At 38.6% G+C, this 24614-nt stretch overlaps 2 protein-coding genes across 6 annotated transcripts in view; both read left to right on the top strand.

Moving 5' to 3' along the window:
• LOC118816660 (phospholipid-transporting ATPase ABCA1-like) overlaps positions 1-14229 on the top strand; it is a 249179-nt gene extending 234950 nt beyond the window's left edge. For all 3 annotated transcript variants that reach the window (XM_036583170.1, XM_036583169.1, XM_036583168.1), the window contains 2 exons: positions 7618-7861; positions 9341-14229. In XM_036583170.1, the coding sequence (XP_036439063.1) occupies positions 7618-7861; positions 9341-9439 (343 nt within the window). In that variant the 3' untranslated portion in view covers positions 9440-14229. The remainder of the gene's footprint in view (positions 1-7617; positions 7862-9340) is intronic.
• Positions 14230-16690: 2461 nt separating this feature from the next.
• The window catches only part of LOC118816658 (hepatocyte growth factor activator), an 80452-nt gene continuing 72528 nt past the window's right edge, over positions 16691-24614 (top strand). For 2 of the 3 annotated variants that reach the window (XM_036583165.1, XM_036583163.1), the window contains exon 1: positions 23007-23802. The gene's annotated coding sequence lies outside the window, so the exon portion shown is untranslated. Of the gene's footprint in view, positions 17902-23006; positions 23803-24614 lie in introns of those variants that run through there. The other variant, XM_036583164.1, reaches the window with a different exon arrangement.

Here is a 24614-nt window from a genome sequence, read left to right as displayed (position 1 = left end):
CCATTTAATTGGACTTCCTCCATTGAGGCAAAATTGCAAAAGGTCATCAGCGCAAATAAGCTAGTGTTCCTGTTTATATGAAGCATATTCTCTGAGATGAAGAGATCGAGTGCTTGCTGGAAGATGGGAGGGCTATTGGGTTTTTACTGTTCTTTAGAAGGCTAGTCTAGACTTCAAAGTGGGAGAGTGGGAGGTCTAGGCCCAGGGTGGCGGTGAGGGCCGATAGCTTCCCCAAGGCTGAGCTGCTGTCCTCATTTGGATTATTTGGAGAGGAGTGTTTGCATTTCAACAATGTTTGGTCTTTTATTACTCAGGATCCATCTGCACTTCAGAGGGGAAGAACAGTGCTTTTAGGCCAAGGATAGTACACCACAGGCATTGCGCATATCTGTATTTATCCATGCAAGGCTGAATTTCCTGTTTGGCTAACTAACCCTCTATCTCTCTCCCTCTCCCTCTCCCTCTCACTGTTTTAATGTTTTAAAAAGACAGAGGAGTCTTCTCTCAGACCGTGTTGGATCCTGACTCATCTTAATGAATCACTCTGTAAACATAAACTCTTTTATAGCCCCGCCTCCATCAGCCTCTAAGTAAACACAAATACAGAGGCGTCCAGTAAAAACTCCCTATAAGCCTGTCCCTCACCAATCAAATCACTCTTTTACCGCACTCTCGTCACTCACAGCGGACATACGAGCGTCTCTCTCTCTTTGTAGTGACCGTGTCGCCCTGTTGTTTAAGGGGCGGAGTGGCGTAAAGCTACAAAGTGCTTTAATGCTGTTCAGGAGTGCTGAGTACAGGGGAAGCATTTTATAAGATCGTCTAAAGTTTGGACCGTTCAATGGACGTTCGCTTCGGGAAGGGCATTAAATCAGAACGCACTTTATACAATCACGCTGATGTGGACAAACAAGGTTGCACCTGCATCAGCTTTGACTGGCGTGCCAGATTAGAGTCTCCACATGACTCTCAGTCTGGAGTAACCTAACGACCCCTGACCTTGCTCTCTAGAGCGTAGAGCGTGTGACCTTCACTGTCCCACAGCCATGTGAGCCACACTATTTGTTTTTAAAAAAGAGAGAGAAAGGCAGAGAGAAGGACATCATTTTAGAGAGGTCATTTTAAATTGGCTGAAAGCAGCAGGCACAGACAGCAGGACCTTAGTCCAAGGACCTGAAAGCTGAAACATGACCCCAATTGCAATGGTTTAAGAGTGAGTTTTTTCTTTGTGCTCTATAATCTATAAATAGATTAGGTTGTCACCTATCAAGTTACTTGTAATTCAGATCAAATACATGTCCTGTCGGGGTCTTACAGTGTTTAAAGGAATTATTTATTTATCCAGTTTGTTCATGAGTTTGCTTATATGATTTTGGACACTGCATGACCTGCTGTTATGGACTGTAATGGACTAAAATATGAAGAAAATAGGGTTTAAATGATGTACCTTAAGCTCTGTTGGAGCTGGATTAGTTTAAGCAGAGGAGACCTGTAATGTAATTTGTAAGAGATTTTACTGGCTGCTTTGAATGGCAAAAAAGAAGCATGCTAATGTACATAGCACATTAATGATATGCTTGAAGTATATAGAGAACGCTATTATTTCATGTCTAAAATTTGTGTCTCACCAATTGCTTTGGTTAATGTCACTGTAACATAAGTTGTTCCAGTTTAGAACAGGGAAGCACTTGTATAAATATGTTTGTATTTGGTGTATCAACATTATCTAAGTATAATTTAAATAGTGTTTAGTTATTCTTAGCAATCTATTTAAGTATATACTTAATTATATTTTATAAAAGTACACTTAAGCATGTTTTATATACTTCTAGGGTATCCAAGCATAACTCCATAAGTAGCAGTGAAATGTATCTGTACATTTAGTAGTATATTTCTAATATATTCCAATTCCAATAGCAGTTATTTCTATATTTAAGTCTACTTCAGTAAAACCTAAGTTATTTAACAAAAGCAACCAAATGCACAACTAAAGACATTTAATATCCATTTTTACAGAAAGGAGTATGTCATACAGAGACAGAAACTCCTAAACAAGTCTATTTGAGATTACCTAACTCAACATCCTTTGAGAAATGTGTATGATTTAATTCAATATATATTTAATCATAGCTTAATTACAATTTAATTACACTTAGGTTGTAAGTTACACTTATAAAATAGTATATTTTGTATGTTTGAAAGTGTAAACATTAAAAATGTTGATGTTTCATATTAAACACGTTTTTCTTTACAGTGGGGTTGAAGTGTCTGTTGAATTTTGCGACGTTACCCCAGATAGTCTGGGTCAAAACACTGTAGCCCAGGCATTCACTTAATCATTAAGATTATAATCAAACAAGTCCAAACAAACAAGCAACAAAAACTAAAAACTGATACCAAGTTTAGATTGGATAGAATAGCATTAGGCTAGTAAAGTCAGTTTCCCGAATGGCGTTTAACAACACTGCCCTGAAAGATGTACTTTCAAGATACTATATTTTCCTCCCCTTCTAATTTAGGCCATCAGCAAAACGTAGACTACAGTAGTCTTGTTTTACTTAAGGATAAAGGATCTGTTCCAAATCGAGCTCCATTTTAGTGTCATTCTCTTGGTTGCCAAAAAACAGAGGTGTCAATGTCCGTTACCAGGATTTGTTATTACATTAGCAAGAGGTCAATTCAAACAGAACTGCTATTACCAAAGGAGCTCCAGGTTTGTAATGTGCTCTGGAAGTTTTACTTAGTAGACTTGCAAAAACTACATTGCAGATTTGTACTGGATTAAAATCACAGGAATCTTGTCAGTAATCACTCAAATTACAGCACCTTCCTATGTAAAACTAATCCAGTTCTATGTTTTATCTATATAAACAACAAAAAATGAAAAAAAAATACATTTGTATTAGATATTCTTTTTGCACTATGTTTATGGTGAACATTGAATCAATGCATGTAAGTTGAAAAACACTTACTAGCAGTTTTCTGTCTTTTATAAATGACATTGAATAAAAAAGACAGTTTCTAGGTGGTGATTTACTACCTTTTATCCATTTTTACAGAAAAGAGTATGTCATACAGTGTCAGAAACTCATAAACAAGTCTATTTGAAATGATCTAACTCAATATCCTTTGAGGTATGTGTGTGACTTAGGCATGCTTAGACATCTTCTCTTACCTGCTTGCTACATTAGCCTCTCAGCTCTAATACAAAATTAAAGGATCAGGTATATCTTGGCTGAATGACTACACTGGGTTGTGCTGTGTACACACTGCTGTATGGTCCTGTTCATTTAGCACTTTTTAACTGAAAGGGCTAATTCCTCTTCCTGAAACCAATTAGCAAGCTACCTACTGACTGAGTTTCGAAACGGACTCTGTGAATCTGCTGAACAATCTAAAAATATACACGATGTACACTGTGTCTCCTAGACACTGAAACCTGCTCGCCGCATTCATGCAGTTTGGCATCTGTGTCAGTGGATGATGAGAAAAACTGGCCTTGCTAGCTTAGCAAGCGTAATTCTGATTTTTCTTATGAGAAAACTGGGATTCACATGTAGAACGTGTAAAAGTTTCGTAGTGCTGGACTGGAAAGACAGTCTTTTATCTTAAAGCTGCACTAATGTTGAAAACATTGGCCAGTTCTGTACAGCTAGCATGTCTCCAGTGATTAGCATAGACTAGCATAGTTTTCTGCTCCTACAGCGCTAATCCCTGTCACTTAAAGCCATCACTTACAGAAACATTATTGTTTCGTGGGAAGTTAAAAAATAAAGCTGAAATTGCAGAAAGCATATGGCTTGTAATTTGAAGTAGAGAATTAGCCGCTAACACGCTTGCTTGTCTGAAGCGATTAGCAACAATATCTCATTCTCCTCTAGAGCAGAACAAAAGCCAGTGTACCGATAAAGAAACACTGAATATGGATGATGATGAGGATGTGAGTGGTGCTGAATTAAAACATGAAAAGTCTCTTTGCTGCTAAAAGACTGCAGTCCAATCAGCAGCTATTTGCTAACTCCTCTGCATAAAGGGCTTGTGACACATGCACGCACACACAGGGCAACGTCTAATAGGTCCTGCTTCCTGTAGCATAACGTTCTAACTGTTCCTAACACATATCTCAATGACTAAATAAAACATTAGGGGATTAATTAAGCAGAAAACAGCAGGTCTTGATAGCTCTAATGACAAAATAACAAGAGGGGCACAGCTCCTCCACCACATCTCAACATCTACACACACATACAGTACAGTGTAAAAGCCACAGGCCACTTTTCATTTAGTTGATTACTTAGATTACTTGACTATGGATTTAACTGAATTTTCACAGAAGCCATTGTAAGAAGAATGTAGGGATGTTTTTCCACACCCTTAAAGTTCACTCTTAAGCCACTTTTTAAGATTAAGTGACCCTTATTAGTCCCACAACGGGGAAATTTCACCTCTGCATTTAACCCATCCATGAAGTGAAACACCACATACACACTAGTGAGAACACACACTTGGGGGCAGTGAGCACACTTGCCTGGGGTGGTGGGCAGCCCTATCCGCAGCGCCTAGGGAGCAGTTGGGGGTTAGGTGCCTTGCTCAAGGACACCTCAGTCACGTGCTGTCGGCTCTGGGGATCGAATCGGTGACCTTCCGGTTACAGGGCCCGTTCCCTAACCTCCAGCCCATGACTGCCCCAGCCACTGCATGGTACTGCTTGACTCGACTCATCTTAACTTAACTCACTTTTGGTGCCAGCTTCTTCGTTTTCCACTGCAGATATAGAACCCCCTCATAGCAGCTGGTCGTTAAAGCGATGCTGGATTAAACTGCCGAGATATGAAGGAGACACATTTTGTTCAGAAGAGGCTGATGATAGCAAGACAAAACACTGCCAGAAAAAACAGGAGAGTTAGTGAAATACTACATCACAGACGACAAAACGATTCTAGTTGCTCAAAACGGGTGATTCAGGAGGCTACGCTAACCTGGTAGCTAACTTTAGCCTATGTGTTTAGGAGCTCCCTCCGACCAATCAGTAGTCTGTAGCATTTTTACATCACCTTTGGTGTCGGCTCAGCTTCACCACCTCAAAGAAGGTGGTACCAAAAATAGCACCTGGTACCAGGTACCCGATTTGCCTAGCGTCGAGTTGAGCTGCAAAGTGTGCAAAGTGGCTAAAGAAGTTGCATTTTTTCTCCTCACTATCCAAATAATCCCGAACACGTTCAGTGATGTTGAGGTCTGGACTCTGTGGTGGTCAGTCTATTGTTTTGAGAACACCAGCAGCTTCTATGTTTGATTCTTTGATTGTCCCCTTTTCTCAGTAAGATCTTCTTGTCAGCTACACATCCTTTCAGACTCATAGTGCTGAGTTGTCTTGTCACAGTGCAAGGATGGACAGCAACACCTGTGGATATTTTCAGATCTGAATCAAGAGTGGAGCTTGATTTTCTCCTCTCTCTCAAAGATGAAAGCTCTACATACTGTTTATCTGATGGGGACAGTTTTGGTGGTCTACCAGGTCCTGCAGATGGTTGTTCGGAGTCCCATTTTCTGTATTTTTTTTATAATTAACTCCAGTTTTGAGAATTGCTGGTTATTTTAATTATTTTCTTTGACTTTCTCTTTCCTTATGCAGGTGGATTATCTTATGTCTAATGTCCTCAAAATACCTCCTGAAAAATGAATGAAAAAATGTCTGATTTCACTTGATAAATATTCTACTAGGGCCTGACTGATATGTTGGTTTGGTGATAATATCAGCCAATATCAATTATCCTTATGTTTATCAGTATCTGCAAAAACATCACTAAGTATTAGCTAAATTTTATTGGCATCACCAGGATACAAACTTGCAATCGTGTAGGCAGTTATGTCAACATAGGCACTCTCTGTTTAACTGTATCATAACAACACAGACTAAACAGATGAATTTGAAACACCATCAAGGTTAAATTAATAATAAAAATTTAATAATAATAAAAAAATTTAAAAACCCAAACCTAACATTTAGCATGAGAATAACATGTAACACAAACTTTTCTTTTTTTAAGAAGAGAGATATTAAAATTAAGAAAAGTAAGAGGTAGCTAACAGAAAACAAAACCACAGAATTCTGGGTAGCTCCATTCTCAGTTCTACATTATTTATATTATTTAAGACTGTTTCTGCTGTTTATCTAAGAAGTGTGGTAATTTTTAAACATAATTTTAAACAATTATATTTTACCTAATATATACAGTGTAATGTCAGTTAATGGGGTGGAATGTATATCTGGAGGTGAGCATTCAGCTGCACCATTTTGGAACAGTACAACTGATTATAATTAATAATAATAGTGGTCTTTAATGTATGCACTCATTAATTGACCAAAATAAAGTTGTCAGGCTATTTCCAAATGTAAAAATGAAAAAAAAAAAAAGATCTCAGTGTATAGCTTTCATTGTATTATATTCCTAGTATTCAGTTTAACTTCTATGTCAGCAGGCATTCAGATGTATCATACCAAAAGAATTGAATCAAATTTCGATATTTGACATTTCATGTTGCATTAAATTGTTCATTAAACGTCAATCATCAAATTGAATTGTTGTGAGGTCAGAGACGTACAAGCCCACAAATGAACCTAAAAAGCAGTTATTAAACACACAGCTCAGGCTGGGGGGATCAGGCATTGTTTTCTACAATAATAAAGAATAATAGAAGTCTGGTGAGATGGGTAATATTAACCATATGCTCCTATCACCGTTTCTCCACAGTCTGCTCTCCACATTATCCGCAGTGTGCATGTTCACACAGATGTTTGGCATAATTTGGCTAAATTGCTCTGATGTGTGATTATAACAGTGAAATAGGGAGAGAGAGAGAGAAGTGTTTGTATTCTGATGAGTCTGTTTGCCTGGTGGGTGAATATAATGAGAGGATTGTGTGTTTATATTGGTGAATTAATCATGCAACTTTAGGATGGTAGTGTGTGTGTGTGTTTGTAATAAAACATAATATACTGTATATTAATATTTTATGTTATGCAAATATGTTATATGTACAGAATATAATAGAATAGAATTTTAATATAATAATAATAGAATTATAGTATAACATCAAGTCTTAACTCCAGCTGAGCCCAACAAAACTTTGTCCAAACCCAACCTGACCTGAATCACATCGTCAAGCTTTGAGTCTGAGACTGACCCGAGCTCACGAAAATTCTGTTCAGTACTGACCCAAACCAGGTCATCACCCAAAGTACTAAAGATGCCATTTAAATTACCACCACCAAAGTCACCATAATAGCTATCGTTAGCTCATGGTTAATAAAAGTAATAAAATGATATAATCAAAGAATCAGCTGTCGAAAAATGTACTCGAAATTCCACTGTGACAAGCGTATTCATCAAACAGTGCTGGATGAACTGTCTGTGATGCACTGTTCTCACCCTGTGAGGTGCTGATATAGTAAGATTGTTGCCTTCACCTCTTTAAAACCTGTTTAAAAATGGAAGAGTAGGAAATCTGATCACAGTCCATCACATATTTGGAAATGACGCTGAAGCTAACATGAGGAGTCAAATCCCATCGGGTTTGGACAAATATTCAGGCTCTTTTTGTGTTGGTATTTTTCAGGTTTGGTGATGGTTATACAGTGATAGTGCGAGTGCAGGACGGTCCGGCTGATTTGAGCTCAGTGGAGGACTTTGTGTGCCGCACGTTCCCCGGCAGCATCCTGAAGGAGAAGCATCACAACACGCTGCAGTACCAGATCCCCCACACAGAGGGCGCGCTCTCACACATCTTCAGTGAGTTCAGCAAACACCAGCATGCGCTGGGAGTGGAGGACTATTCTGTCTCTCAGACTACACTGGACCAGGTAACACACACACACACACACACATGCACAGAACAAATTACACACAACTTTCACCCAAGTAAGAACTACAAGAACAACTTTTATTTTTTAATAATATTCTTTTTAGTAAGTTTAGGGTTGGTGTCCCAGACAGGGATTAAAGAAGATTTCCAACGATTTTTCAAAATTTCACCATAATTCAGTGATGGAGTTGTAAACAAAGTCATTCACAGGGGTCAGACTTACAGATTTCTTTACCATGAATAGATCTTTCAAAGGCTGAAAAGAGCTTTTGGAGGTGGACATCTGGTTCCTGTCACCACCACTGTGAACAGTTCTGACTCTACAAGATTCTCCACAATGGAGCATTGCACGACAACTACTTTGAATGGCTTTGTTTACAGGTTGAGGCCACCACACACCGGACACATCGCACCACACAGAAGAGCGCTGCTCTAGAATACTGAGAAGAAAAGCTGATGAATGTCAACTTGAAATAGAATAAAACTTTCAACATCGTTTATCATGCTTGGCATCAGTTTGCTAACTTTTTATAAACTCGCTGTTTTGGAGCTACAAGATAAAAGTGAAAAAAAGACTAAAATAGTCACATTAGCTGAGTTAACAGACTGTCAGCATTTCTGTATTTATCTTACAAACTGACCGCCTTTCTCTGTGTAAATTTGTGATCTGCTGTGGCTTTCTGGTGTCTTGATATAGCTTCAATTTAATGTGGTAATGGTAAAATGCTAAGTGGGCTCTGTGACATGCTGAGAAATTGAAGTGTTGGCAGCGGTGCGCATAACCTTCACTCAGAACAGTGCAGTGCCTGTACTGATGTACTTGCAGAAATTTTGAAAGAATGGTGGAGTTCCCCTTTAAGACTGTAGGTTAATGGCAGGGTAGTTTAGCACTTTAGTGTTATAGATGTAAAGCTGATCGTTTCTGATGTGGCAACAACACAAATCAAGCACAGATGAAGCCTGAGATTTTGCTTTGTTTACTTTGGCGTGGTGCGTGTGTCCTGCAGCGAGCTCTGAAAGGTCAGTTGTCCTCTCATCTTCGGAGGGAAAAAGAGACTGCAGAGATAACAATAAGAAAAGAAAAATAGAAAGACACACAATTACACAGATGAACACCATCACTAGTGCTAGTGGTGATTTTCAGAACTGAAGAACTGAATTTTAGAAAGAGCAGGAATAATGGGCTGTGTGACTGTGTGTATGTGGGTGGGGGGTTGTTGGTGGGGGGGTTAATTGCAGTCTTCTTGTCCTTCTGCAGGCTGTTCTGCCTCACTGCTCATCCAATAAACACCACAAAATCCACACTCTCATTAATCTGACTGTCTCTCAGACAGACACCCGCCCTTACACACACATGCATGAGTGATACAACCAAACATAGAGGTGATCTTCAGAATTCCAGGAACGAGAGGCATATCTGATTTCGGTCTCTCTCTCTCTCTCTCTCTCTCTCTCTCTCTCTCTCTCTCTCTCTCAGGTGTTTGTGAATTTTGCCCGGCAGCAGCACGATGCCGAGGACGGCGTGTACGAGAATCCGGTGGACCTGAGCGATGAGATTCCAATGCAGAGATGCTGATAACATACACACTCATACACACACAAGACAGCTTAGATATGCACTTAGTTAATAACCTTAAAGCCTTTTCTTTTATCGTTAAACGAGTACTGTTTTAGATCTCAAGAGATCTCAGGAATTCGAGGAAGAATAAGTTCTTGTTATAATCACGATCATGATTTCAGCAGATTATTTTTCTACACTTCATATTTTTATAATTCAATTCAATGTAATGTTATTTGCAAAGCGCTTTTTACAACAGGTTCTATTCAAACTTTTACGTGATTAGGTTAAACAGTTTAAACTTACCTGTGATTAGTTGCTGCAGGTAGAATATGATCTTTAGTCACATATCACCTAGCATGAAAGGACTGCCAAAGCCATAAGCCATAATATTTCTATATGGACCAGTTCACACATCAAAGGGTCAGACTCTTCACAGTTTAAAGGGCATCGTGCTATTACACAGTCATTTTCCTGATGAGATTCCACTCCAGTTTCCTCCAAAATGACTTTTTAACTCCAGACATCACTCCAAACGTCCCTGTGACTGAACACGAAACCTCACTAACCGTACGCACTGTTAGGGGTGGGCAGTATGATATGATATTGTTATTGTGATAAATTGCATCACAATACGCTGTTCTTAGTGGATCATGGGTATTATCAGTACTTCTAGACCGACAAAAACATGTATGCATCATTTAGGCCAATTATAGACCAAATCAGAATGTTTGCAAACTGGTTATACTTCCGGGGGGATAACTCGCATCCAGTCAGTCGATTTATGGCACAATCAACAATATTGAAGCATAACAGTTTAAACATTGACAATACTGGTAACATTATGTTGAGTTTGAGGCTGTAATGTCAAAAATACCCACATATGTAATGGATTTTATTAACCCAGTGTTAATCCCAGTGAGGGACCGTCTGTCTTTGCTAACACTCTATAGCTAATACAGCTGAAGCTAATACAACTAAATCTAATACAGCTAAAGCTAACGACAATTAGCGAATTCTTTACTCTTCCAGATGAGCATGAAGTTGCCCAGCACTATTACACAACCAATAAGTGTGACTGCTGGTTTTAGAATTATTACTCTGTAGTTTAACACATGCTAGTTTAGCAGTAAATAGAAATCTGTGTGAGTGTGTGTGTAGAGTAGTGTGCAGCAGCTTTAGCATTTCATTTCATGCATTAAGATAGTTAACTGGCTAGTAAGGTAGCTGGCTAATTAGCTTTCTCGAGCAGGTGGAAAATGAACTAAAACTATAGGCGTAAGTTCAGTTGGTTCCCGTTTGGGTCAGTTCTTATTTTTAGATGTGCAGCAAGAAAAAAACCCCTCAAAAAGTGAATATTTCTTTATTAAACTCTGCTCTTACATGTGTGGCTGCTGCATGCTGATGGTTATACAAAAAAAATAACTACACAAAGTCGTAAAGTTATTGACCTTAGAAGATATGTTTAAAAAGAAGCTGTCTATCTTGGTTAAGTCTTAGGATTAGGGCAAAACCCTGGAGTGCCAGTGCAGAACTACCTGCGTTATCCTCCCAGAAGTAGATTTTTTGCCGCTGTGACGAAATGCTGATTTGTCCTATAGAGAGCCTGTAAACATTAATAATCAGTGTATAGTAACTGCATGAACTGCATAGTAACAAGTAGCTGATTGGATATCAACCCATTATGACATCATCTCATTGGTTTATTTATGTTTTTCTTTTGTTTCTTTGTAAATGGTGCATTTTTTGAAAAAATGACTGAGGTGATAGTTTTATTTAAATGTGTCACTATTATTTTTCCTGTTGCAACTTACAATCCACAAAGAAAGGAAATATTAAGATGCATATTTTATATAGCAAAAATGCCTTCAAGTACCATGATGATATATTTTTGCCATATCCACAACCCGAAGACCCTTTCCTACTGTGTACCACTTGACACTATTTAAATACTTACTTAAATACTAAATGATCATAGATTTAAATTATGTTTTGGATATAACCTTTTTTATACTCGTTATTTCCTAGAAAGTAATCTACAGGGTTTGGTCAAATACTTGTAAACTGCTTTCTGGATGTTTGGCTGGATATCCGGCTTTGACTCCGATTGTACACTGTCTGTCAAAATATTGCAGATACCTTACCTCCTTATCTTATTAATGTTTGATTTTCACGGTCGCTTTTCAGTTAAATAAGAAAAAAGACCTACAAAGGTTTTGTTAATATAAAGTATCTATTTGCTTTTTTTTAAAATTTTGAATTACTTCTTTCTTCTAAGCTACTGTGAGCACAAATCGAAACTTTCATCACAATGCATCACATCACACACTGTGACATTATGATGTCACAATGCTATGGCATCATTGTTTAACAGTACCTTCAGTTTTGCATATTTTGCAAAGTCAATCATCAAGATCTGAACGGCTATTTAATATGTTCAGCTGCGAGATGATAAAGAAATCATCGTCGCTTTTATTAAAATTAGCTTGAAAAGGTGTCCCCAAACTTTTGACATTCAGTAGACTTCCTGTTTTAGCTTCAGTATAGCTCAGGGAATTGCACTAAACTGTCATCATTCTGCATCACGCATGTACTGTAATATTCTGTACTGTATGTAATGATGTTTGCTGGAAGGCTAGGGCGATGACTTATTCATGCGCTGCCCACAAATGCATTTCTGTCTTTACAGCTTTACAGAACATCACTGAAAATCTCCTTCAAGTTAATGCTAAACTGTAGCGCACATTTGTGAAAATGTCTAAATTTGGAGCTTTATCATAACCTTCTATTGCACAATGTTGCCTCAGGGCAACAAACCCATTTTCCTCACTTTACAATAACATAAAACATGTTTAATCACAGTGAAAGGGTTTCTAGTGAGGGTAAGAGTTTGAATAAATCATTAAAAGAATGTGTTTTGTCATACTATCCTTTAATGAACCATGTGGCTTGTGGATGACGTTTAAACATTTTTCCCCTCAGGAAAACAAATTTTCATCCAAAATATGATATGACCTGAGTTCATTGTTTAACAAAATATTTAACAATAAATCATTTTTATGTTATGAGAAACTGCTGAAACAGTTTTGTTGCCCAGAAGCAACATTGTGCAACAGTGGAATGGATTTAGCCAATTACAAAGTCACTAACGCAGCCATGACTCTAAACTCTGTCAAACTACAATCATTCTATTGAATGAATAGGAAATTCTCCAAAGCTTGTCCAACCAGGCAACAGTTGCTAGGAAACCGTGCATTTGTGGGTATAGCATGGATATGCCAATTATGAGAAGTAACATGCACATAGCACTTTTAAACACACACACATACTCGCACACACCAATCCACTCCACTACGGTTTACTTTTCATTTAAATGTGCTGCCTCTTTCCGTGCCTTGCTGTCGTGTCCTCGTTGAAGCCTGATGTGTGTTTGTCCTACAGATTGCTCTGTGCAGAAACACATGATTAAACATTTGCACGCACACTGTCTGCGCCGCGGGGAGTTTCATTTCGGAAATCTCACCTTTTATTTGCTCTAAGAGTCGCAGAGGGAGACAGCATGGCACTTCTCTTTCCCTTCTGCCTTTTTTTTTTTACTTCTCTCTCTTTCTCTTGTGTCTTCTTATCAGTTTCTTTCCCTCATTTTTCAGCTTTTTTTCTCTCCTCTCTCTCCTGTCCTCTATCTATCTTCCTCCCTCTCCTCATTTCACCTTGAAGGATGGAGCTCTTAGCTGAAGATATTTCTCTTTTCCTGTTTTTGTGGTTGAGGTTTTTTCTTTTCTTTTTTCGATGCCTGATAGCTTCGTTTTCTGGACTTTTCACTTTGTAGAGTCAAGTCGTGTTTTAGATATGAATGCCGGTGGTGTGGAGTTCTCTCAGCAGGAATGGATCGACTGCTGCTCTGCCCCATTGCCCTGTTCTGACCTGTGTTCTGCTACGCCTCCGTCCACTTAGGAAGTCACCAACAGCTCTGCAAAAACTACAACTCTTGGTAATAGGACTACAGGGAGGCAGAGTTCAGTCTTTTACTTTATGCTTTAGACTTGGGCCCAAATGATGTGAATATACTGACACTTATAACCAATTATAGCTATTATTTGGGTATTGGATCATTCTCAACATGTTCATATTCATGCTTTGCCATGCCTTTATGATGACCAGTGCAGCGGAAATCTGTCTTAAAGGTTTAGATCTGCAGAGCTTGATGTTTTTCCTTCTCCAACACACCTGATTCAGCGTATGAAGGATGTGATGATTGGCGGATGAGTTGAGTCAGGGGTTTTGAAGCTCTAAGCCCGGCATTACTGTGGCCCTGCAGGAATAAAGTCTGACCTGTGTGATTTAGCAGAGTAAGGAGCTCTAGAGCACCTTAAAGAGCCCATGTTCTACCTTTTTTCTTGTATTTGGTTTATTTTTTCCTGAATTCCACTTTCCACTGTTTGCATGACTTTATGCACCAAAAACATTAATTTTTTCATGATCATTTTCCAACCTTCCTAATCTCTTTGAATTAAACAGTTTTTGTTACTGTGCATTTAAGACTGAGATATTCTGATTGGCTGCCCTAGTTCAAAAAGCAGTCCAGGTTCAGATGTACTTCATTGTAAACGAGTGGTGTCAAAACAGGATGTTTTGCTGCTTTGCATAAATGGTCTGTATGGTAACACTTTATTATGACGTCATAAGTACAGAATGTACAGATGTTAACATTTCCATTAAACAGTGATCCATTTAATGATCACTGAATGGGTAATGCCATACATGTGACAGTTTAATGGGCATTAAAGCTGCACTATGTAAGATTTGAAGATTTGGAGACCTCTCTGGTGGAAATGTGTAATTGCATCTTCTTTGTGAGGTTGTGCATGTGATGTTACAAATGATGTTTCCTGAAAAATCCAACTTAACATCTCTGACTTTTAAATACTTATTTCAGGTTTTACAGGGTGACATGCAGCAGAGCACATTCACTATATTTTAGAATGTTTTTTCTTCTCCTGACTGAGTAATGCTACTTCAGTTCTCACAAACAGGCTTACATAGTGCTGCATTAATGTCTAGATAGCTAAATCGTTCTTAGTGGTTAAAATTTCTTTATAGTATTAAGTGTGGGATCAGTTTGGAGCAGCTTTCTAAACAAAGGTCCAAGCTATTTTTTTTTTAATATTAGAAAACCACACGGGCAAACCAAACAACAAAACTATTTTATTAATTTAAAATTAGTCTACTTAAAAGCTGAAGGGATACGTAAAGCAAATAATTTAGGTTGAAGAGGTTAAACTGACAATAGGCTGGGAAACACAGAATCTAAAGTATGAAGACTTCTGTTTTTTCATACTGTGTATTATACATTGAAGTTAAAGCTGCACTGTGCAGAAGAACATTTCTCAACATGGGTTGTAAGTATCATAGTTTCAAAGTATGAAACTGTATCTAAAGCATGAAACTTCACTGCTGTCTGAAAGTACACTTTTCCGATAAACCACCAACAGCTCTTCACCAGCGTGTTTGTGTGTGTGTGTTAGGGGTGGGCGGTACACCAGTATAAAAGTAAACACCGGTATGACGTTGTCTCACAATATGAACTTTGCTGTACTATGGATACCGTGATAAACCCAAACACAAAGAACCACAAACAGCCCCGTCTCTGAGATAATGAGCATCTTCAATAACTGTGTTTTAGACAAAACTGTGCTGGTGGACCAGGAAACAGGCATGACGAAGAAGAACGAATCAGCTGGTAAAACCCATCCAAACGTAATGTGATAAATTGACCAAGCCTGGAACTCTGAGCTTTCTTTGTTAGATACAGCAAACACTGAACTCTTAGACACCAAGTACATAGTACAAAAGTGGAATTGAGGATGAATGAAGAGGTAAAAACAAACATGGGGAGAGGCTGCAGCAGAGAAAACTGCTTCCATACTGAAGAAGCTACTAGAGTATGTGGTAATATTCACACAATGAAGAATACTTCAGTTGCTGCTATTTCTTCAATAATAATAATAATAATTATAATGATGATGACAACAGTAGCAACAATAATAATACTAGTATTAACCATAATAATTATTTTTTGCAGTGTTTTTGTTATTATTATTACTGATACTGTTATACAGTTCATATCACCCACCCCTAGTGTGTGTGTGTGTGTGTGTGTGTGTGTGTGTGTCTAAAGGAATGATGTTCGTGTGAATAATTGAACATTTGAGTCACCTTCCCCATCACCCCATGTTCAGGCATTGAAAAAAGAAATGACTTCCTCTAAATTTATTTCTCTCTCTCCCTCTCATTCTCTCTATATCTCTCTCTTTCTCCCTCTAATTCTTTCTCCCTCTCATTCTCTTTCTCTCTCTTCCTCTCATTCTCTTTCTTCCTTATATTCTATTTTTCTTCCTTCCTCTTTCTCTCCATCTCTCACTCTTTCTCTCTAATTCTTTCTCTCTCTCATTCTATCTTTCTCTCTCTCCCTCTCATTCTCATTCTTTCTCTCATTCTATTTCTCTCCCTCTCATTCTCTCTTCTCCCTCTCGTTCTCTCTATCTCTTTCTCCCACTCATTCTCTCTATGCCTGCCTCTCTCTCTTTCTCCCTTATTCTCTCTACCTCTCTTTCTCCCTCTCGTTTTCTCTTTCCTTTTCTCTCATTCTCTCTCCCATCTCCATCTCTCGCTCTGATTCTCTTTATCTCTTTGCCCTCTCCCTTTATCCTGCTCTCTCTTTCTCTGCTCCCTCCATCATCCTCTGCTTTCACTTTCTTCACTCTCTGGATCATTTTCTTCTCTCTCTCTCTGCTCCCACAGTCATTCTCTTTTCTCCCTTTCTTGCATTATCCTTTCTTTCTCTCGCATTTTCTCTCTCCTTCTGTCTCTCTCTCTCTCTCCTTGTCTGTCTCTCTCACTCTCTGTGTGTGTCTCTCTCTCTCTCTCTCTCTTTCTCGCTTCTTACATCTTTAATCTAGAGATCAGGCTTGGGCTCCATTTCCACATGTGATAATTCAGAGAAATTTGCAGTGCATAAATCAGTGCAGGAAACCAAATCAGCTCATTTATCACATCCGTTATTAAACAGCTGTGTGAAAATGGAAATCTTAGCGGAATATGTAGCTTGTCAGAGGCTCTGATGGTGGCCAGCACCAGCAGCAACCGTCACCTCCAAATTCATCACATTATGGCAATAATGGCACATTAGTTCATATTGCTAAACATTATGTGTAATAAATGCTCAAGAGTTTAGCTGTCCTTTACCCAAATGACTTTGTGTTTATATAACTCAGACTTAATACTAAAATAGGATCATTATTGGTGGAAATGGTTGTTTTGGTGGAAGAATTTGGTCCAATCTGTATTAACCATACCTGAGATGTCTACACATACCAAAAGACACACATGCACACACTAAGTTAGCCACTGAATGCTAAACCGAGCTTTAAATATCTAGTTCCATTAAAGTTTCTTGAGTTAATGTAACCAAATCACTGTAAATAGTTACATTAACCCCTTAAATGGCTAAAGTTTTATTACACACTTCTATAATCCAAGAATGGCTCAGCCAGTTTGCATTGAAGTCCCTGTAGTTGCTGAATAATAAGCCTAAGTATGTAATAAGTCTGGGATTTTAAGGAGTTAGTTACTTTAATAAACGTAGTAGAATAACTGTAACTAGTTACACTGATGTCAGCTGAGTAAATGTAATCATGGGCCTGTAACTAGTTACATTGATGTTAGTTGAATAATTGTAACAGAACAACTGTAACTAGTCACACTGGTGTTACTTAAGTAAATGTAACCATGGAGCTGTAAATAGTTACCTTGATGTTACTTGAGTAATTGTAACAGAGCAACTGTAACTAATTACATTGGTGTTACTTAAGTAAATGTAACCATGGACCACAGTCTACACCTCTGTCCATTATACTGGACACGTCTTAGCACTTTTCTTAATTGTTTTTTTCTGCTTTATGCTAATTGTTTGAATCCAGTCATGTAATTAAGTACTAGCATTGTATTAGAATCATTTTAAACATATATATGCAACCAAGCTGGTTATATATTTTCAAAAACAGAGATACAAAGAAGTTTAATTCATGATTCCAGACTTTTTAACAGTACTGTATTTCTGGCTTTAGTACAAGCCTGTAGTAAAGAAAAAAACAGCTCCACAGTCATAAATGAAAAAGCTATTGATCATGTTGGCATAATTTAGTGATGAAATTACAGTCTGCGGACAAGAAATGCCTTCCTGAAGCAAACTTTAATCTGTTTATCATTGTTTGGACACCCGCAGGTTTGGACAGCTGCAAACATTACTTTTAAATGTGCTTTAAAATCTCTCATATGTTCCAAAATGTAACATCTCCTCTCCTCTCCGCTCAGCACTCCTAGCTCATTTGTCTTTTCTCACTTTCAGGGCGTTCGACTTTTGCCGTGGGTGACCCCAGAGAGAGAGAGAGAGAGAGTGAGAGAGAGAGGGAGAGGGAGAGGTAGGAGTGCTGTAGAAATAATGAGTCTCTGCTCTCCTCCTGCTGTCTAATGGGCTTCAGCTAAAGAAAGCCATAAGCCTGCCAGCAGGAGAGAGAGAAAGAGAAAGAGAGAGATGGAGGGAGTGCGAGCGAGGGATGAGTGAAGTGAGGGATGGACAGAGGGAGGTGTGGTGCTGGACTCCAGTGGAGATGCAGTCTGTAGTCTGAGTTAATCTGACTCCGTACTGACCTTCATGCTCTCTCTCTCTCACACACACACATACACACACACACAAACACACCCAGGTTTGTTTTTGAACAATGTCAGAACACAGAATCATACATATCTGCCATAATATATGAAGGGAAATTCCACTGATTTTTCAAAATTTCTGAATAATTAAATTGTTGAGATGTAAACTAAGTCATTGTGAGTGGCTTCATGTGGAAGACTCACATTAAATGCTCATGATGTTTATATCTCAGTGATTGCATTATGAAGAAATTTTGAAATTCTTCTTCTCATCTTATAGCTCCAGTGCAAAGCTAAAGAATCAAACTCTAAACACCAAACATGTCCTGTAAGTTTCTCTCTTTTTGTGGACGTTAAACAGACATTACTGCATTACTTTAGTCTTTATTCAGGAAAACGTTTGAGGGAAAAATGATTAGTCCCTTTTGAGAATTTAAATATTGCATACAGAAATGATCATTTAAAGATTTGCTACAAATGTCAAAACACTATATATAACTTTGCAAAAATTATTTTGAAGCCTGACTGAAAGATTTCTTTCAGAGGTCTGGTTAGCATTTTTTAAGCTGTGTTTTTCGTTTTTATATCTTATATTTTCCAGTCAAGCTTTGCTGGATGTTTTATATGTAACACTCAATTTTAGCATCATACAAATATTTATCATATTTACTCTGTGTTTCCTGGAGCTTTAAGCAATCTTAGATGAAAGAATAAAAAATAAAGGCTTGATTATGTGCTTTCTGATACAGTATGACTTTTATCTATACAAATGGACAAAGAACATTACATAGCTAAAACAGCAGCAGCCATCTTTAAGTCCAAATTTTGTCTGTCGTTTTGGCAAAGAGGAGTAAAATGTTATCTGCAAGAGGGAAAAGCCAGTCTTTAGACTGTTCTGGCTTACATTTGAGATCGTTTCGAGTTTATTACGTTCAGTTGCAGCGCTGCGGTTTTGTTTTATTTTACATTTATCAGGCAGTGTGTGTGTGCGCATGTGAATGACGAGCGAGCACTAAATGTCGTGTGTTTTATGTATCTGTAAAATGCTAATGTGGCCTTTGGCTTGGGCGGAGCAGAGTTTGGCTTTATCGGTTTGTGTGTGTGCGAGAGAAAGCTTTTTGGCAACATAGGGACTCTTATCAATTGGCTGGATTTAGGGGCTCAAGCAAAAGGGCACTCTCGGCCTCATTCTGCGCTCCCGAGACACACACACGTTTGTTTTTATGCAGTGTCAGGACATGGGCACTCATTTACCACATAGGTTTTATATGTATATAAGTGAGTTATAATAAAATGTCGCGTATCATTTGCTATCCAAAGAAATCCATCTCCAAAACGAAGAGAGCAAAAACATAATTTATTTTCAGCGTAAGTGAAATGTAAAAAGGTTTTATTCCAGGCAGATTTAGAGCATTTGCTTCAGGTGAATCATGACAAAATGTTTACGCAGTGTAAAGGACAGCGGCACTGCTGATGTAGGAGAGCTGATGTTTGGACTCTTTGTATTTGTCCGTGCGTCAGGAAATTTTAATGTAAAGCAAAGGGCGACTGGACTTTTCAATGTAATTCACAAATGAAACATCACAAAAATAAGATACAAATTTTTGCAACAATTTTGTATAAACATACACACACAGCCTCATTTTTTTCTGAAAATGTACAAAAACAATTACAGACACACACACACACACACACAATGAGGTCTTGGACCAGGCTTGGCATGGTCAGTGCTGCCAGAGAGAGTAGTAAAGGGCAGCCAGGTACTTAGGGGAGAGGAGCATGAAGCCTGACCCCATGTGACCCAGCCAGACGCAGCTTAACTAGCCAAAGTCACCAAAGTCACCAAGCACCGGAGTCAGAGTCCAAACAGCCTACAGAGCAGCCAGAGTCATACAGCCATAATCCCTCTCACAGCATCATCAGAACTGAGAGCAGAGCAGAGGAGCAAAAGAATAAAGGGAAGGAAAGTGCAGGAGAAAAGAGCTGAGGAGGAAAGGAATATAGAAGAAAATTAAAGAAGATAGGAGAAGAGAGGGAAGGGAAGAAGAGGAAAAAAGAGAAAAAAGAAGTGGACAGGTAAAAAGAGAACAGAAAGAAATGGGGGAGAGGAGAAGAGAGAAAAATAAAGCATAAGAGAAAACGAGAGGTGAGGAGAGGAAAAAGATGAGGATAGGAAAGAGGAAGAAGAGAAGCGAAGAGGAAAGAAGAAAGGAAAAAAGAAAAATAGGAACACGCTGATCTTGAGAGGAATTGCCTTTGTTGTTTCTCAGTATGAAGGAAGATAAATGCTGTATCAGAAATAATTCGAATGCCTGTGTGTGTACACGTGTGTGTGTGTTGGTGGAGTCATTCGATCAGAGAAAGGATGAACAAAACAACAAAAACATCCTTGACTGAGGAGAGCAAACAAACACTCATATCATGCATTAATATACGTAAGCAATAGTAATGCTACCAATACATATAGCACAGTAATACTATATGTGTATGTGACCTCTGTGACATTTTGTGATTTGTTTTGCTTTGAACTTTACTCACTGGCGCCATTGCACTGGCCTTTGACTAGGCCACAAGCTGGGACACTACTGTCTAAGGTAGCAGAGTTTGACTAGGCCACAATCTGGTGACAATGGAGTTTGGCTTGGCTGCAAGTCAAGGACTTTTTCACGGTGAGAGTAGAGTTGATTGGGCCATGACCTGGGGACTTTGGGCCATGACAGCGGAGTTTGAATGGGCTGCGAGCCAGGACTTCACACCATGACAGCGGAGTTTGAATGGGCTGCGAGCCAGGACTTCACACCATGACAGCGGAGTTTGAATAGACCATAAGCTGTAGGCTTCCCCATATCACAGCGGAGCTTGAATGGGCCGTGAACCAGCAACTTCACACCGTAACGGTGGAGTTTGATTGAGCTGCAAGCCAGGGACTTCACACTGCAATGGCAGAGTTTAAATAGGCCTTGAACCGGTGACTTCACACCATGACAGCGGAGTTTGACTGAGCTGCGAGCTGGTTACAATGTGTAAGTCTGAGGGAGTGCCTAGAAGTTGCGCCACCCCACCCCTCCTTCCCACTTAAGGCCCCCAAAAGGCTAGAGCTGGCCCTGGAAAGAAGAGCCCAGACTCAAAATCATGACAAACTATGGTAACCACAACACATACGCAACACATACAAAACTGCTTACCACATGAACCACAACATCGACAGACATGCTAAACATAAAACTCTGAACATTATAAGCTCACACATATACGTGCACCTAAGTGGGAGCTTACTATGACAATAAAGCAGTTTCTTTTACTCTGTTGTAAAATCACATACAAGCACACTTTTAATCCAGTCTGGCACAAAAAATATGATTGTGCTTGCAATATTTTCTAACTATTATATTTTTTATTTGGAAGTGTAATCGAGGTCAAAGTGGTAAACTCCGCATTTAAATAAGCAAAGCTCATAATTTCATACTCTCTCATTCTCTCGGGATGAATACTGAAAATGACTCCAGCCCTTTTTTCTTTCTGAAACAAATCAACAGGTATCGTTTTTTCTCACTGACAGACTTCAACCTTCCTTTTCTCCGCACTGAATCAATATTAATCACCGGCTCCGTCCTGGAGCGGGCCGATAGTTTTTTAATAGCAGATGCTGGAGCTGAAGTGAGCGGCGTTTTAATATTACTCTACTGAGAGAAGAGTTGCACTGCCATTAGACTCTCACTGGCTTTCCTCCAGTCTAAAAGAGCCGCTGCCATGGCCAAGTAACGGTGAGTCATTTAGAGCTTTTAGTCCAGACAGAATGAACTCTCATTTAGCCCAGAGTTCATATGAGAGAGATAGAGAGAGAGTCTGTGTGTGTGTGTGTGTGTTTTTGTTTGTTTTTGTACATTTTCAGAACAAAACTGTCCCAACAGAAAACTAGAGAAAAACAGGAACTAAACTATGGGACCAACAAAATTATTCTGATTTTGTAAATCACTTTTAAGAAAAGCTCCATGTTTCACACAAAAATCATTTCTATTTGTTTCCTGAGGTTATGGTTAGTATTAGAATTAGAAAATATATAGGGCATATTATAAAAACAAACATATATATGATAATGATAAAAATAAGTTTAATTTATATAGCACCTTCCAGCTCATGGCCCAGTCAGACCCCACTGTCACAGTGCAAAGTCCTCAGCTTGCAACCTAGTCAGACTCCACTGTCACAGTGCAAATCTCTCAGTGTAGTCAGACTTTGTTGTTGTTGTGCAAAATTCCCAGCTCATGGCCCAGTCAGACCCCACTGTCATGGGCCAAAGTTCTCAGCTCATGGCCCAGTTAGGCTTAGCCTTCACGGTGCAAAGTTCTGACTCCGTTGTTGAGGTGCTAAGTTACTTGCTTGTGGCCCGGTCAGATTTTTCTATCGTGGTGAAAAGTCCCCAGCTTGTGGCCCAGTCAGACTCTGATGTAGTGGGGCCACGTCCCCATGTCACAGCCCTGTCAGACTCCACTGTCGTAGTGCAAAGTCATTAGCTCGTGGCACAGACTCTGCCATCACGATGCAAACCTCCTGGCTTGCACCACAGTCAGATTCCAGATCGTCCCCAGATCACGGCCTAGTCGTACTCTGCTGTTGTGTTCGAAAGTCCCCGATGTCCGGTGTAGTTATACTCTATTGTCGTGGCCAGTCAAGTTAACCTCCTTTGTTGCCACATTGCAAAGTAACTGGCTTGTGGCCTAAAATTATAAAAAACACATGGGCCATATCATTATTACACATAAGCACTTTCAAATACATCATGAATTTGGGCCATTTTATTAGTACATATAGGCACATACATAAAATAATCCATATTTATAAAACACATATAGCCCCCATTATTATTATTATTATTATTATTATTATTATTATTATTATTATACATATAATCCCATATCTTCATATCATAAACACAAACCTGTGTATGTAACATCTGCGTTTTTAACAACTGTGTAAATGTGAAACAAATGCCCTTCTCACAACAGCCATATTGCCCATCTGCAGGTCACCGTGACCACAGGGTCTAAGGTGCTGGACTGTTGGTCTCCAGAACAATCTGTTCCCTCATGCACACATACATATGCATATACCTCTCTCACTGTAAGCCATATGGCCAGAGATCCAGCGAGAGACAGCCAAGTGCAGAGCATTATTATTGATGGCCCGAAAGCTCAGACAAAGAAAGAAAGAAAGGGATAGATAGATGGAGAGAACGAATAAGACGCATTGAGCAGGACCACCGTTGAGGGTCTGGAGAGGTGATGAAGTACACGGCCCACGTTGCCCCGAGGCATATTGCTGGTACACATGCACCCAGAATAGTTGTAAGAAGCAGCTCTCTGTGTCTGCTGGCAGCGGCGTCTGTGTGTGTTTGTCTTTGTCTTTCTCTGGCTGTGTGTGAAATGTCAGAGGGAGAGGAGTTGTGTTTGGGTGAAGCTGACTCATCTCCAGCTCTTTACCCCCTCGTACGCCCGCAGAGAGAGAGAAAGAGAGAGAGATGATTTCCCAACCAAATTGCCCAAATCCCTCCGCATAAAAAATGCTTCCACTGGAGGAATAGGAGGTTTCTTCAAAACATTAGCTATGGTTTAGATGTTAGATGTTATTCTGTGGGAAGCGTGTGGGGAGATCAACCAATGATCTAAGAGGTACTAATTTCAATTCTCTACAATAATGATGGACTATGTTGATGGTTACAATGATTTTTATTATTCCTATCATTATTGCTGTTATCACTGTTGCTGCTGTTGTTTTTAATGATACCTTTAGTATTTTTTTCTTTACTTATTTATTATCATCATACTATCATTATAAATATGCAATTATTATTATTATTATTTTTCTTGTTGTTATTACTTGAACCCTAGGCCTATTCCTTTTTGTTCTGTTTTTTTGTTATTACAATAAGCTATTAGGATGTTTTGTTCAGTACAGCAATGAATCATTCAGTGATTATTATAAATTATTTACACCCTACTAGAAATTACTCATTATTTACCATGAGTTGTTCGGTAACTACTACCAATAATTCATTAACTACTATGAATTATTCAGTAATTAATATGAATTATTCAGTATTTACTGTGATGAAATAGAAACTATAAATAATTCAGTAACTGCAAAATTATTCAGTTAACACTGTAAATGATTCAGTAAATGCTATAAATGTTTCACTAACTACTAACTATGAATGATTCAGTAACTACTATGAACAATTCATTAATTACTATAAACAATTCAGTAACTACCATAAGCAATTCACTAATTACTATTAATGATTTAGTAACTACCATAAATATTTTATTAATTACTATAAAAGATTTGGGAACAACCATAAGCGATTCATTAAGTACTAAAAATGATTCAGTAACTGCCATGAACAATTAATTCATTGCTATAAATGATTCAGTGACTACTCTTAATTATTAAGTAACTACTATGAATGATTTAGCAACTATTA

This window comes from Colossoma macropomum, unplaced genomic scaffold, assembly GCF_904425465.1.
Source record: "Colossoma macropomum unplaced genomic scaffold, Colossoma_macropomum, whole genome shotgun sequence".
Lineage (NCBI taxonomy): Eukaryota > Metazoa > Chordata > Actinopteri > Characiformes > Serrasalmidae > Colossoma > Colossoma macropomum.
This window is presented reverse-complemented; position numbering and strand designations above follow the sequence as displayed.